General features: G+C 40.9%; 2 protein-coding genes across 5 annotated transcripts in view; both read right to left on the bottom strand.

The window, feature by feature from the left end:
- lipeb (lipase, hormone-sensitive b) overlaps positions 1-12,994 on the bottom strand; it is a 34,086-nt gene extending 21,092 nt beyond the window's left edge. For 2 of the 4 annotated variants that reach the window (XM_030071545.1, XM_030071546.1), the window contains exons 1-5: positions 12,892-12,994; positions 12,392-12,428; positions 7,613-7,653; positions 2,275-2,516; positions 971-1,255 (exon numbers count right to left, since the gene is read on the bottom strand). In XM_030071545.1, the coding sequence (XP_029927405.1) occupies positions 971-1,255; positions 2,275-2,516; positions 7,613-7,653; positions 12,392-12,428; positions 12,892-12,979 (693 nt within the window). In that variant the 5' untranslated portion in view covers positions 12,980-12,994. The remainder of the gene's footprint in view (positions 1-970; positions 1,256-2,274; positions 2,517-7,612; positions 7,654-12,391; positions 12,429-12,891) is intronic. The other 2 variants (XM_030071547.1, XM_030071548.1) reach the window with 1 other exon arrangement.
- A 275-nt stretch (positions 12,995-13,269) lies between these two features.
- Positions 13,270-16,456, bottom strand: cd79a (CD79a molecule, immunoglobulin-associated alpha). Its single transcript, XM_030071819.1, has 5 exons — positions 16,337-16,456; positions 15,571-15,903; positions 14,426-14,541; positions 14,024-14,086; positions 13,270-13,801 (listed from the first exon to the last, which is right to left on the bottom strand). The coding sequence occupies exons 1-5, from the start codon at positions 16,374-16,376 to the stop codon at positions 13,676-13,678; spliced, it is 678 nt and encodes a 225-aa protein (XP_029927679.1). The 5' UTR covers positions 16,377-16,456; the 3' UTR covers positions 13,270-13,675.
- Positions 16,457-16,656: the final 200 nt, after the last annotated feature.

Here is a 16,656-nt window from a genome sequence, read left to right as displayed (position 1 = left end):
GAATCCCCCTGGCCTATAGCCTCCCATGAATCACCTACATAGGGGCATTCATGTGAATATTTGAAAACTCACCGAAAAAAGGGAACAGATGAAATGCAAATAAAGGTACTAAATTATCAGGGCATTTGCTAGCTCTCCAAATACATTTTCAGCATTTTATGATGTTCCAAAAGGTATTTTTGCCCCAGGCCTCATTTATTTTTGACAATGACTTCCCCTGATGTCAAACTTGTTAAATAACTGATGTGTGGGATACATTGGTCTATACCTGCTGTATCTGGAACTCCAATTTTAGGTATATTATGTAGATAAAAATCAATAGATATCTGTACATTCAGTTGCTTATGTGCGCATCCTTCTAAGTTGGTGGGAGCTAGTGAGTTTAAATGTGATTAAGGTACTTTTTCATTGTATTGTTGTGAAATATTTCATTACAGAACTTACACACCACTACTCACCTGAAGAAGCTGCCCTCATGCATAATGAAGTGCACCTAACCTTTCTTTCTTCCCACCCTCTCTCTACCCACTTGCTCAGCTAAAATCCAAGTTTTAAACTCTCAAGCATGCTTCTAGCAAGTGCTGCCAGAACATCAGATTTTCACTACACAAATCGTGGCCAACAGAATTCACAATAACAATATTATCACGATAAATATAGATAAATGGATTCTGTCAGTCAAATTCATCTGTGTGAGTGTGTGTGTGCACTGTGTGTGTGTGTGTGTGTGTGTGTGTATGTGTTTGGGGGAAGGAGACAAAGAGAGAACAGAAAGAAATTTAAATGATATCACAGACTGGATTATTTAAACAATATTATTACATGAGTACTATTAAGATGATATCAATATTTAGTTTTTTTAAATATCACGGTTGTCATCAATATCGTGAGACCCCTACTTCCAACCCTTCCTGACCCCCCTCCTCCATCTTTCCCTCTAGCCATCCCTGTGCTCAATATCTCATCCTACCTGAAAGCCCAGGCAGCGGCCGTAGAAGCAGCCTTTGTGCATGGAGGAGTATTCACGGATGAAGCTCTGGCTGAGGCCACTTTCCTCCTGAAAAAAGAGGTTTCCGTGGCTGTTGTCATGTAGCAGGCGCTGGGCCAGATAAAGCAGGGCACGCAGCTGGCACAGGGCACTGCAGTACGCCTCCATCTCCCCGGCATTGTGCGCTGCCCGGAAGAAGATGCTACGCCGGTTGGCCGCAATGTAGCGCCCCTTGTGGATGATGTGGAGAAGGCAGCAACGCACCACCTGGAGTAAAAGGAAAAACAGTCAAATAATATTTAGGAGAATGAGAAAACATTTTAAGTGACATCTATTCTTACACAATGATACAATACAGAAATAAAATGTACTATGGCACTTAGGTCACATTATATTGGTCTTCGGAGGGCATAATAATGCTTATTGGTACTGTGCAATTTTACTCCACATTCCAGATGAATAAAATGACTATTAATTATAAGAAAAAGTCACAGATTCCAGCCTTAAGAGCCAGGTTAACAAAAAGATAACACTTTCGCCAAACAGACCCTATATGTTTTAGAGATACAAAGTGATGACCTCTCCAATTTATTTTTATTTATTTATTTATTTTTTTAAATGCATTTTATCCATTTTGGAAAAGGACTGTTAAATTGTCATTTCCAATTTATGACAACGCAAATCATAGGTCTTTAAATGTGTAGCCATTAAAAGAAGAGTATCTTCCGGGTCTGTTTGAATTATAATTAAGATTACTGTGGTAAGCTTAGCAGAGAAAAATGGATTTGTGGGTAGCCTGGCTGAATGCAAGCATGTGAAAAGCTTGCTGCTTCACCACGGTGATACGCATTAGTCAGAGTAGCACTGTGGGAATGAGAAGGATTAAAAATGTGGAAATCGAGACGCTAGAAAACAGAGATGCATTCATTTGCTAGTCCTCTACATTTATTCAATAGTAGTGGGGTGCAGCCACTGAGGGTCATGATGTTTCATCAATAACAGCAGAAGACAGAGTACAGTTGGTACAGTGGGGGGAGATATTCTGCTACTGAAGAAATTTATCTATGCTGATTTACAACATAAAATCAATCTGTAAAACAAATGAGTTGACCTTGAAAAAAAGAGATATCAAGGGAATGAGGGATGGTGAACAGTTTCTCACAGTGTGGACAGAATATTGATGAGAATATTGTTCTATGTGGTATGATGCACTGACTGCAACATACACACACATATACAAGAACTCGAAGGAAAAATAAAACAGACTTAAATTCTCACAGCCCTACCTTGACCAGGGAGCGATAGCCGTTAGCAGGTATGTGCGGGTCAAAGTCAAAGTGGTGATAGATGGCAGCGAAGCCGGTGATAACAGGCTCCAGACTGCGAGCATGCTCCTGAATGAGAGTCATGGAGTCCACTAGCCGCCGCGCTGTGTCGCCCTGGGCCCCCTTCGCTCCTCCTGAGAAGAACGCTGCATTCTCCTCACACACGCTGTACAGGGCCGCAAACACTGCCTTAGTGTCCATCACTGGGATCAGCAAAAGGGCAGATAAGGAAAAGGTCGAAAGAGACAGAAATTATTTGTATGCACGCTAGAGTGCATGTCTATCCATGCGCATAATCTCTAATAATAATGTGATACTTTATAGATCCATGTGGGGAAATTCCCTTTTCCCCAGGGCAGATGCTTGCTGTCACAGTGGCTTGAATCCTCATGCCTACAAGTTGAACGTGATTTTTATACTAATTATAACATCCAGCTGCTCCCAAATGTATGCATCATTTGTTTTCATTTTAAAAGGCAATAGGTAACATCATTTATTTTCCACAGTGAATCAAGGATAGCTTGCCTTTCAACATTTTTTTTTTTTCCCCAGTGGTGGAGAACCTTGCCAGCAAGCATAAATGGGTGCAGCCTGATCCCTATTCAGCACCACGCCTATAGTTGTAATCAGCATTTACACACTGTACCAAGTGGGATATCATTGGATATATCCTACATAATGTTCTCTTACACCTAATAACTAATCCCCCCCCCATAGTCTGGCTCATGGAAGCTCATTGATTGAAACGTGTTAAGCAAGCCCTGAAATTAAATGATGTAAATCCAGGCTAAGCAGCCAAAATCCACTGAGATCTAGGCAGACATGCATGGAACAGGAGGAGAGAGCAGAGGGCTGTGCCTACTTCTCGCTGCTGGGAACAAACACAGATTAGCCACACACTGACAACAACACACACACACACACACAACACACACACACACACTGACAACAACACACACACACACACACTGACAACAACACACACACACACACACACACACACACACACACACACACTTCTCACTCATACAAGAGTCCCAAAGGGAGGTATGTTGCTGACAATATGTGGCTGAAGAGCTTACGTCAAGTGTGTTTGTCAGCTGCACTCTCATTTCTGCCCCCTTGTAACATAACAAACATCTAAAGCCATGTCCCTCTTGGCTCTCTGGTATTGGATTGGGTTCTTCTGCTGAGCCACCTGAGACCTCTGTTTCCACAACACTGAGACCTGGGACCTGGCTTGTATTTACTGTATAGGGTGACAGGCACGCTGAGAGATGCAGGACAGGGGAGAAGGGACAGTGGATACATAAAGAAGAGAAGTGCAGAGAAGGGAGCAGAGACAGTAATGCCTCAGAAATGTCCTACTCAAAGAGAGAGAGGAATACAGAGGGAAAACTTCCTTATGACTGAGGAGTGTTAAATCGATTAGCCTGCAGTACTGAAGCGTATTGGGCTGTTGTGAAGACACAATAGGATACTGAACAGTTTAAAATTTCTCTCCGGGCAGTATTTTGCTGTGGTGGAGCTTTAGTTATAGCATACATGCCTAATAAGCATCAGCTGCTCACTGGAATCAGTAGTCCTCCTACATACTCTTGTCATATAGCCATTTAGATAAGATTTTGGCTAATTGTTCAGCCCTGGTTAGATGTGCAGTATCACTGTTAAGTCTTCAAAATAAAGGCTCAAGTGTTAAGTGCCTAAGGAGAAGAAACTCACAAAAGTCATAACATTATATATCAGTGGCATATAGCTTTGAGGGTCAAAGAGCTAATGGAGCCCTACTCACACATTATTCTGCAATGTTCTGTCATACAGTAAGAGTAATGGAGAAAGCAATCTCAGTTTGCTAGGAGGAATCACACCCCCTGACATCTGGGAAGACACATTTGTCACACAGATGACTTCAAGCACACACACTTATCAGAAATCTCTTCAGCCGTTAGCCATTTCTTCATCTTACCGTCTTATCTCTTTGTCTCTTGCTTCAACTTTTTTCCCAAACCAAGAAGACTTTTTCTGTCACCAGCTTCAAGGTAACACATACTTCTGCTGGCACACCATTTCACATGTGATGCCCTTTTTGTCATGGTTCAAAAACTTGGAGAAAAGTCAAACCATGTCACCAAAACATCCTCAGAAAAGTTTCGCAGTAAGTCAAACTCGACAGCATTTATCACTTTGCTAAAGGCTTTGGATTATATTCAAAAATTAATGGTAACATATGATCTAATTCAGTGAAGTTTGTTGCATCACACCCTGCTGTGGCCTAGATACTGACATGGTTTTGTCACCCCACTCTATTCCCTCCCATTGGCCTTAAAATATACAACTCTTTTACCCTTCCTAAACTATAATCTGTGACTTTCTGGATTTCAGCCTTCAGCAAACTAACCAGAACACCAATAATCCATTGAAAAAAATATGACAATGTGGACATCCCTTCATGAGGCCTATCCACCCCTGCCTGTCTCTATTTGCAATTGATTCCCCCCTACCCAAATGAGTACACTACAAAGAACAATGCTTCACTGCAAATTAGTTTTTCATAAATGTATCATGTACTCTCCTCAAACAAAATGAAGCTGCCTGAGACCTAATTTCACATTGGATCAACCATTTCGAGTGTATGCTGTATCCCACACAGGCCTGATCCGTACTTATCAACTTCAAAGAGGAATAAAACCAGGAGAAGGATTGGGGTGGCACAAAAATGAGTGATTGTGAGAGACCTAGATGGATAACATTTCACCGAGACAGAGATGCTCACCCTGACATGTGGACATACCGTGGAAAATTCATCACAAAGATATATGAAGTGAGCCTGCTTGTGTGTGTCTTGTTAGCAAACAAGAAAAGGCTGACAACACACACACACACACACACACACACACACAAAGTCTACAACTCTTGCACCATCTGTGGTAGTCAGGACTTGGCCAAGAACAAATTACTCAGAGCCTGAGAATGTTTTGAACATGGAAACATGGGAGACAGTTATTCATTGTACAACTATTCATCTCATTACATTGGAGCAAACTGGAAATAACAAGACATACAAAACAACATTTACGAATACACACACACATATATATATATATTGCTGTGATATGCAATCACAGCAACACTGCCTTAGAGACCCTGTACTCAAACTTTTTGGAGCTAAGGCAAACCGAAAGCCAAACCAGAATGACAAGGCATTTACATATAGAAGCAGTCACAATTACACAGAATGCATATCATCATCATACTGTATACTGTACATGTGACACACCCACTTACTTCTCTGATGGGTCAATAGGCTGGATTGGCCAAATCAATAAAGTTAATTCCGACATAATTATACGTTAGAAGTGCAATTTCAGGAACAGCACAAATTGATTATTATCAGACAGTGCAACAACAAAGGTAAGTAAGTACTGGCTATTCAAAATAGACAGGGGTTCACTTTTCCAAAAAGTGAAGGTCTGTATTAGGAAATGACTGTTTAAACAAATTACTGGTTATATGCTGCACTGAAAACGAACTCATAGGCTATATTGTGAAGCATAATATCATCTTTACACAGCTGACACAGCTAAAAATCCCATAGAGCCTAGATAAAACTGATAGTGATCAGTTCCAAGAAATGTTCTTTATTCATCTTTTGCTTGATATGATAATAAACTTTATATCATAAAGAAACTGTCATCATAATTTCAAAACTAAGCCATTCCAGTAGATAGACAATGTTTCCATTAATATCTGTAAACTAGTTTTGCTGACTTCAACAGAAACAAAGTCTCTATTAACCCAACATTGATTTTTCTTTCTTTTTTTTTTTGCAGTTGTTTCTTACCTCACATAAATGGCTACTGGCAGACTGCCACAGTTTCTTGCTGAGCCCAACTTCCACACCACTTTACTCACAGGTGATGGAAAGCTTGTTGTGCAGCGATATGGCTGCAATGGTTACCCATGGTTTATGCCAAACACAGAACAAGTAGCAATATTTTTTCCCTTGGATAGTGAAGGCATTGCCTAATTGACTTACATTTGTTCTCTACAGCCTTTTGCTAATCTTAGCCTTAACCAATTTATGTCTAAACCTAACCTGAACCTAACTCTAACCTTTACCCATAAGCCTAAATGACAACTTAAATGACTTCGCTATCCTTGGCAAACAGGTCATGTAAGCTTTTCTCCTCAGCGGTGGGCTGGGTAAGAATCACAATGTTAACCCACCTTTCTCCACATATTTATACACAAACTGACATTGGGTCTACTCTGCCTTTTCTCCAGCTAAGACACTCTTTGTAAAGACAACTGACATTAAACTATGAGCAAAAGCACTGAGGGTCTCAAAATTCCACAGCACATCCAACCTTGCCTCAAGGCACTGCAGCACAACGTCCGATTTGGTCAAGTAGTCACCCGAACCCCATGATGCAGGAGCAGCTACAGAAGTCAAGATAGTTTGGGCACACGGCCAAAATTAAAATTACATAACTTAATTAGAGTGGGGGGTATAACTCTCTCAGCAGGGCAAGCCAATAGGCCTTATGTTGACAGAATGAGCTAGGCGTGAACTTTATGAACCCCTGGATCAGCATAAGCTGCTCTAAAACTTGCTTAATGATAATGAAGCCTGCGCACATTACATCCCTATCTAACTGCAGGGAGCATATCATATTCTGCAAATGTAATGCAAATGAGCAGAGTTAGGCAAACTAATTCGATCTCTCTCATCAAAGCTTACTCAAAGTTCAAGCATGGCTTACCCCATACTTCCCCTTTGCTTGTCAAAGTTAATAACTGAATCTTAAGCTCTGAAAATGTCTTAGACAGAAACACAAAGAAGTTGTCACTACACTGAATAAGGGATAGTTGTCAACAAAACATCTATGAAAGTCAGTGGGGAAAGGAAATGACTCACCTACTAGCCTTATCACCCCATTTACTGTGTATCTGTAAATGTTTTGTCATAACTGGTCACAGATTGATAAGACCACCACTGACTGTGTCAATAAAAGGCAACATGTTTCAGCATCGTCCCTTGCTATAAGTCAAATGATCAGCATGAACCCACAGTAACCATGAAGTTACACCTGGTCTCTACACATTAAATATGGATGACAGTAGACATCAATAAATCATGTACAACAACTAACACCAGCGGCAGTACAGACATATAATGAGCCCTTCAGGGCCCATGGACAGCGTGTAGCGTGTGTATGTGTGTAGGCTACCAGCAGGCTATTACAGGAGCTACAGACTAACTATTGTAAAGCTGGAAGAGTAAAGATAAAGTGTTTACCGGCATCCGAGTTCAAGGCACTGTCCTGGTCTGTCTCCTCTCTTCCACCACGGCAACGAGAGCATGAAGAGAAAGAAAGAGAATGAGAGAGACGGGAGGGAGGAGTAGCAGAGAGCGAAGAGAAGGGTACTGCAAGTGGGTCCGTTCTCTTTCTCACTCTCTGTCTCTCTCCGTTGTGACTTTTCTCCTGCCTGCTTTGGCTAATGTCAGCCTGTCATAACCAATCCCACTCACAGGCAACGTGTTGTCCTTTGCTTTCCTCTGCGCTCCTCTCTCCCTCTCCTCTTTATAAAGGGTGGAAAGGCAAAGGCACCGAAGGCAACCTCGACCCAATTAACTTTCTCCCTCTGACTGTAGCCTTTTTTGCCATTGGCTGTTCAAGTTGCAACTCCCAGTGACCTTCAACCTAACTGGCAGTTGTCATCCAGAGAGGCAGTAGCACAGACAGAACTATGAGTAGATGTGATGATGATAATATTTCCATAACTGTGGCCAAAATTGATCTTGGGTGACAAGCAATTCCATTGTGCACAGGGAGGATTCCCAATACCAGGAAATGGACAAAATACAGTGAAATGTGCATCACTGCCCTTACATGGATATAACAAACATTTTCCAGGGGTGCACACTCTTTGGTATTTTCAGTAAATAATCTTCGTCTGTAAGTGTGTGTGTGTGTGTGTCGGCATGACTTGTATTACACTTTTTTCTTGATGTTTATCCTTCAGAATAGCCAGAAAGAGAAGAGAAATACTAAAGACACAGTTTAAAAGTGGAGCGTGTCAGTTATATACATATGTCTTAAACAGGATTACTATAGGACCTTTGAACATTTATTTGTGGATGTTTAAGCAGATGAACTGTACTGTGTGTGCAAAAGTGTTGGGAAATACTAATGTTTGGCAATGAATATGGTACATGTAGAACCCAACCATACCTCCTAAACCCAAAACAGTGGGTGGGAATGTACTTGTGGACCACAAAGCAAACTGTTTTGGGATGCACAGATTGTGAAATTCTGGACTGATACCAATACCAGTGTTCAAAATAGCAATTTGGCTGATACCCAATACCATTTTTTTTTTTTTTGACTTGCTGTTTTAAAGTCTTTTAGGGCTTCATTATACTATCTTTGAACACTATCTAAACTATCAAATTCTACCATACACATTTATTAAACAAACTTTAATATAATTTTTAATATAACTTTCACATGACAAAGATTCTTTCGCCCTCTGTACAACTACATACTCCCACAAATATCTCCTTCAAACAAATGCGGCCTATTTAATTCTACTTTTCAAGACTATGTTTGAACACATTGTGATAAAATAATTTATCTTCACCCGATACTCATTTTTACTGAACAGAGGTTGAATGCACCATAATTGTAACCCCATTACAACTCGGACGGCAATCCTCATCCATGCTCAGTCCTGACTTGTAGTCTGACTCCGATCCGAAGACGTAATTCTCTGGTGTTGCCAATCAGTTGGTGTTTAACATTCATCTGCGATGCCACCTCCGTTTAATAGTGCAACACATTTTTCCTCATATGACGGGGGGAATGGTCAGCAGCATTTCAGAATTGTCTTATTTCTCACAGGTCTCGCGACTCAGCCAACTAAAGGTACAGCCAGTGATTACAAAGAGCAAGACCAAAAGAGGAAGCACTCAGTTGTAGGCAGTCAGTCAGTGGAAAACACTGGTTGTAGACGCTATAGATGCACAGTCTATCCAGTGTCATTTTCTAAGTGACAGGCATAATAACAGTAATAATAAAATCTGCTAAAAGCCCCTTTTGTCCTGGAGGCGTCCCATGGAGGATGTCTGTCCATCCCAAACACATTTTTTTGGCAAGAGGATACCATTACTCTACAGCACTGGACAAAAATGGACGGATAAATATCGGGCACAGCCAAAAGCAAATGTAATCCTATTGATAGCAGTCAACAAGGTCAGTATCAGCCAATACAGATGTACCACTGATAAATCAGTACATACCTAACATTAATGGCTTGGGAAAAGATAACCTTAGTTTAGACTGCTTGGTTCATATCACAGTGTCACAGCTTCAAGGAATGGGAACATGAACCTTCACCCACTCACACACAGCCAGAGGCACAAAAACAACTCATAGGCCATCAATGAGTATGTTTGGCTTTCAACATCATTATTATTATTATTATTATGAATAAACTTGAAGCAGCTGCATGGAGCATATTTTGGGAGGTGACAGCATCAGACAGTTTGTTCAACAAAGAATGCAGATCTAAAACACATGTCTAGGGCATGGGGCATCCTAATAGCTATATGGGCTTGTGAGTTCCTGACAGGCTCATAAAATGGTCCTAACATATTTGAATGTACTCCCATCAAATCTATGTTGTCGGTGTTCACCATCACTTTCAGCTGTATGGTAAATCAGACAGGTCACAAAAATAAAGGAAGCATACGAATGAATGTTTTAGCACTCCTACTGTGGGCATCTGCCTTATCTTGACAAAAGTAAATCAGCACTTTGATTTTCCTTGCATGTGTCTCTCTCTCTCTCTCTCTCTAGAGTTGTGCTTTTGTCTTGAAAGAAGCAGCTTATTCAAATGTATTCCTACAGCCAACAGCATGCTCAAATCACTGACGCAGAGCTGCAGCTTGCTCCATGCTGACAACTTCAAATTCAGTTTGCACTGTGCAACAGATTAATTCAAAACAACTCTGCTTTGCTTTTCATAAAGCAAAAATACAGAGTTTTGTGCACCCATATTTTCACTACATCTAGCGGTACTTTTCTTGATAACTGGCAGATATCACAACTGAGCTTTCCATATATGCAAACTGTAAATAGTGTTGGACATATGCTAGCAAAGGAGACACCAGCGTTCAGAATCTGAAATTTCTTGTGAATAAAAACTGGTAGCTACTTACAGAGTGTTGCCCATTAAAGTTGACTGAAAGAATGTCACCATGTTTCAAGCGAGGAAACTTAACGAACCCAGAGTGTTGAGTCAAAATCTGAATGCAGTCCACTGCATAAAATACTGAGTCTATGAGAAAGAGTCTGATACTTGTCATTAAAATATCCAAGCCCATTATAAATTTTCCCCTTGGCCTTTGACCAGGTTGCCTCCTTAGCGTTTTGCAAAAATTCATCTGTCACATTTGATTTGTGATTCTGGCATAGTGCAAAATCATTACCTTTTCAAAGGTAATGTCAAGCTTACTAATACAACAGACCAGCTACACTCACATGGCAATCGATGATATGATATTTAATCATAAGTCACAATGTAAAAAACCATCTAGAATTTCACACAATAGCCGATTTTGAAATCACTGGGAGTATCTCAAGGTTTTGGTCATACATTTATTTAATATCACAAGCCCAGATTTTCATGATCATTCACGCCAACTTACTGCATTATACTCAAGCAGAAAGCTGGAAAATTGTGTTTTTCAATGGAACAGGCCTTTAAGGTCAATTTCATTTTGACAAACTTACAGGAGGTGCACTGAGGGACAAGGTCAAGTCTAATGTTGAGAAAAATGAAAACTACTCCTTAATGTCAGCAGCATTAAAACGTGACAAATGTTATCTAGACCATTTCCAACTGATGTTTCTCATGTGTTTTTCCTTATCAAGCCTTAACAGATTACTTCCAGGGAAATGTGCAAGGACAAGTCCTGTGGCTATTCCTCGAAGCAAGTAACTATGTCAAAGTAAAACTTCCTCATGCACTTTTAGAGTGCAAAACCTTAATGTTAGTCTTATGCTAAAACTAAAGTGTTTAAGGTGAAATTTCATTATTTGGCCTTTTGGCCATTAGAGCTACAAAACTGTGGCATATACCCTCTTAAAGATCATATGGCAGCCTTTCCTGCTCTTCTACCCAACACTGCACAAATGTCACGTCTATAGGAAGCAAGTTTTAAAAATAGCCAACTTTGAGCAGTGGACAGGCAAGTGGAAGAGCCAGCAGGAGCACTGAGCGTCACAGTTAGGACTGGAAGCTGCGACCCCTGTCCCACACAAACTCCTTTCACTAACACAAGGCCAAAACGAACAACAGGAAACTAGTAACAATGAGCTGCCCTACCCCTTACATAAGACACATATGGCTGACCCCTCACTATGTTACTCTGAAAATGCCTTTGCTGAATTAGAAAACCATATCTCTATCTGATTAAAAAATGACTTAACACAGCAAGTGTGGTATCAATCTCAGGCATCAAATTAGAGATCAGAACAATGCGAAAATGTATCATTATTCAGCAAAAAGTATTTTAGTCTTGGTATAACCCTTAGCTTGTTCTGAAACAAGTGATTAAGCTGCTACTGGAGAGTTCCTTGTGTTTCAAAGCCAAAAACAATGTGCATCATTTTAGCCTATTAGGTTTGTGATGAGTCAAAGGGAAGCTTTTAAAACTGGTGGCAGCTGAGGTCTTCCTCTGGATGTATTGTCCCAGTTAAAGAGCCAAACAGCGGCCTATTAGAGATGAGAATGAAACAACAGAGGCCGTCTGTTTAGCTCACAGCTGCAGATTAACAGTGCCTGTAGCATCCCCTCCAGCATGCTTTTTTCTCCTCACAGATCACCTATTTGTCACAATGTGTCTGCATGCTCTCATCTCATACAAACTAAACTAATGGCAGTGTGAGCAGATTCACTTTGCATTCTCTTGACTTCGTCCATTCATATAATATATAGCTCCAACCCCGCCCAACTCAAGTTCCAAATGCTGCCCACTATAAGTCTCTAGCCTTGTTTATCTTTAATGTACCTGATCAGGTGGGTCTTGTCAGTGTCAGCAGCTGGGACTAGGGATACAAAACGTGAAAGAAATAATGTTACTAAATTGTGGAGGCATAACTTTGTGGATGCCCTACTTTAGATCCACTAGACTAAGTGGCAACGCTGTTACTACTACCACAGCTAACGAACTACAAACTACCAAACGCGCTTGTAAGCCGCATAATGTCAAACTAGGGGATGCTCGCAACTACGTAACGTGACACATGATAACAAAGTAGGTGGCTGTGCGTTTTTTCCAGCAAAGCTTAGAAACTGACCACCAACACCGCCCCGTTTTGTTGCCATGTTAACAAATACAGGGCGTCAGCGGCTGGTGGCTTAAGTCCTGGTTGTTCACTGTGCCGCAGGAGGCCAGCTAAGATGCTAACGCTAGCTAACGGTTAGTGACAGCTCGGCGGTGTCAAGGGACCGTTTCTGGCAAAGCTACGCGAGTCCCGTGACGAGGTTCACACGATGCGGAAAACTCACCCACTGGCCCCTCTTTGTGTTTAGAAGACCGTCTTCCATTTACACCTTTGTCAATTCTACTATTCCCACTCTTCTTACTCGACGCCATCTTCGCCCACTCTGTTTACGCACCGCCTCTTCAGATCCCCCCTACATACCTGCCTGGGGCAGCGGCCCCGCCCACGTCATAAATAAAGCCAATAAGCATCGGCTTTACATTTGGGCAGCCAATCGTGAAACGCTATAATAGATTAGCGTGTCTCCCGTTGCCCTGGATTGCTCAAAATGCGTCTTCGACATTAAGTGACGTAAAAAGGTGAGCACATATTTCATGCAAGATTAAATACAGGTATGACAAAAACTCAATTCATGTGTGATATAATGTTTTCTTGACTTTATTCACTGAGCACACAGGCAAGTTGTGGAGTCAAATCAAGTTTTATAAAGAGGAATGGCAACATTAAAAATGCATACAACACATAAACTGCAAACATATGAATAGAACTGTTTCTTTAAAATACGTGTCCAAAAAAAAAAAAAAAAAAAAAAAAAAAAGCATAGTGAATGATATGTTGCCAGAAGCTACAATGAAAGCTATATAGCAAACAAAGCTCTCCTCCCAAATTCAGGTGTATATGTGTGTTGGGGAAGGATGCAATAAATGTTTCAGAGCCACCAGACAATACCAGCACCACATGTCTCAAACCTCAGCTCTCCAAACCTCTCAACAACCTCTTTCTTTTTTCTCTCTCTCGGGATCATCCAACACCATCTCTTTATTTTTCTCCATCTCTGCTTTTTCCCCTCAGGGTTTCTCCAGTTGGATGTCATCCTCCTCCTCTATGACGTTGTCCACATCCTGGTACGGGCTCGTCACCTGGGTGCGCAGGATCTGATCATATGCAGGGCAGCAGTCGTCCAGATTCAGTCCCTGGGTGAAGAGATAGGGAGAAAGGAATCAATAAAAACCATGCATGTTAAATTGATCAGCGAGACAAGCTGACATGTTCATGCCTATCTGTGTATATGACTTATAACATTCCTGTGAGTCACTCCCCTCAGTTGATAGTACACAACATCCTGTCCCTGCCATGCCTGCATTTGACAGCTGACAAAGATTGACACAAGTAGGGACTGACTCATCGACAATCACCTGATATATATTCTCCTCTTCGCTTTTTATCTTCCTCTTCTCAAGTTCGGTGAGTCTCTTTGACTGGGAGAGGAAAAGAGAAGTTAATAAAATTACAAGATGATGCAACTTCCTATGGGGGGAAAGGTGAGGAAAAAATGTTGACACACACACACAAAAAAAATTCTTCTTTACAAACTTGGCTATATGTTGTAAATATAGTAAAAAATAGAATGGATTGAAATAGTTTCTGCTAGATCCCGTGTTAAGAGTAATAGCAAAACATGGTTCTACCACTATTAGGCAATTTCAGAGATTAACTAAAGCCTGAGCAGCAGTAATACGAGTCATGGGTAGAAGAAAGAGGTGTGTATGGTAAAAAAAAAAAAAAAAAAAATGGCGTTAATGGTGTCACCCTCAGACCTGGCAGAAAAGTGAGGCAGAAGGCAGGAGAACACATAGGACAAGCAAGATCCCCTCAGCTGTCAAGATCCTGTTCTTGTTGTTTTCACTGATGTCTATTGTCTTCTCCAGTGGCTCTAGGCATGAAGACAGGGTTCAGGGGTCAAACATACTCATCAGCAGTTGTATTAGTCTCTAGGTATTTACTCAGGCACATGCTTTATTTTCTTTCCAGAGAGAGAGAGAGAGTTTGCTTTAGGAAGGGGGAGCTGGACTGCATGAAAAACAAAAGGCTAACGGACTAATTACCTAATAGCCTTACCCACTGAGATGGATCTTTCATTATATAACTGTGCTATATCGCCTAAAGAACAAAATAGAGTTTAACATGCATTTAACAGATGAATAAACAACGGATGGCGTTTGTTGGATGAGGGCAACAGGCTGCAGTAGACTGATGCAGGTGCAGGTTATGTCACACAATATCTCCAGAAAAGTTTAGGGTTTGCTAAACATTGCCACATCAGCCATTTGAATTAAAAGGGATTATGACAGAGTGGCCTCTAAGTGTGTGAAATACCCGCACACATTAGGTTGATTGCGGCTGGATGTAATCTTTGTGCTATTTTAAGCAAACGGCTGGGCAGCAGACTGTCATGAGACCATCCTGATGATGTAAGGATTGACTAATCTACAATACACACAGATAGCACCATTCATTGCTCTTTGGTACGCTAAGGTTAACTGGATTTATGGTTTATGAGGCTTGTGTAGTAAATAAAGGTTTCTTGACCCCATCTCCCCATGTTACACACACACACACACACACACACATATAGACTCAGTGGCCACTTTATTAGGCACACCTGCACCATCAAATCCAATCCAATCCAACTGTTCTGCCATAAAGTTTACTTTTATGATGCCTATAATGCTCTGGTTTTCTTTTGCCAGAGTAATAGAGGTGTTCATTCAATTCTGTGTTTGGCATTGAGCTCATAGTTAGTGGCGCTGTTTTACTGGACTGCATTTTATTGAGAGATGTTTCTAATATTTTGTCCCCCCTCATGTATGCATGCATTATAAATAGGTAAGACAAACAATTAGAAACACCCCCCCCCCCCCCTCCCCCACCCACTCTGTCTCCCTGTGCCAACCACACTCACTGTAGACCACCAGGAAGGTCCCATGTGTATAGACAGGGGTCTTCTTGTCCTTGTAGAGCATACAGCGGTATATCCCGGAGTCATTGTATTGCGCCTGTTTGATAGTGAGAATGGAGCACGTGGTCTTGTCCTTCCCTTCTAAGATGATAGACACCCGGCTGCTGTTGGTGATCTCATCTGAGGTGACGTTGCTGGCAGAAGGCTTTTTGACCCATTTGTAATCAACTGATCCGCCGGCAATGTAGCAGCACTCCAGTTCGGCAGTGCCAGAGAACCGCACCTGCAGATACGGCCTGTCCGGCTTTAACTCAACCTGTATTTCCGTTTCAGCCACTAGGGAAAAAGCAGCAATGATGATGTTTTAGTTCAGAAGTGGTACATACAACTGTAGCAACAGCCTGTATTTATTGTTCACTTGTCAAAACAAGCACAATGTCTGAAGAGATTAACAAAAAAAAATGTAGGTGATAAATAAACTTGCAAAAGCACAGCATAGTAAACTAAAATTAATAGAGCAAAATTGTAAGATGATAGTGAACCCATCTGCTCTGACAGGAGATGTGGTTCACTGGAGCAGAACTCGGAGCTAAATATATAATGAATGTTTTTTTGTTTGTTTGTTTGTTTGTTTTTTTGTATAGACATTTATAAATTGCTTATTTATACAAACACCAAAAGCTAATTTAATCTACACAAATCTATTTTTTTTTTCAAGTAAAAGTAGCCCAAATATTGTGGTCTGATAAATGAAACTGATCTTACTCACCACAACAGCTGCACAGCACAAAGAATGCGACCAATATCATTCTCCTCGTAAATGAGCAACCCAAATATGAAGTATAAAGAAATAAAGACTAAAGTGAAATCTTGTCAGGAACGTTCAGTAAACCAGCACCTCGCGGTTGTTGTAACGATGCAGGGGTGCCTTTTGTGTTTTTCATAGACAGGATGTATGCTTGAATGATTTTCAGCATTCACTCATTTGCATGAAGTTGAGGAAAGTTACACTGCTGCTTCTGACATTTAGGTGGTGTATATGTCAGTCTTGATGCAGACTATTCTAGAAAATAAGTCTAATAAGTTTTA

The sequence above is a fragment of the Myripristis murdjan genome, chromosome 16, assembly GCF_902150065.1.
Source record: "Myripristis murdjan chromosome 16, fMyrMur1.1, whole genome shotgun sequence".
Classification (NCBI taxonomy): domain Eukaryota; kingdom Metazoa; phylum Chordata; class Actinopteri; order Holocentriformes; family Holocentridae; genus Myripristis; species Myripristis murdjan.
Note: the sequence above shows the minus strand (reverse complement) of the source record. Positions and strands in the feature narration are given on the sequence as shown.

Coding starts and splice junctions, on each gene's coding strand:
- cd79a (XM_030071819.1), bottom strand. CDS start 16,376: ATGATATTGGTCGCATTCTTTGTGCTGTGCAGCTGTTGTG. Junction 15,904..16,336: donor TGTGCTGTGCAGCTGTTGTG/GTGAGTAAGATC, acceptor CTTTTTCCCTAG/TGGCTGAAACGGAAATACAG. Junction 14,087..14,425: donor CTGCCTCACTTTTCTGCCAG/GTCTGAGGGTGA, acceptor TTCCTCTCCCAG/TCAAAGAGACTCACCGAACT.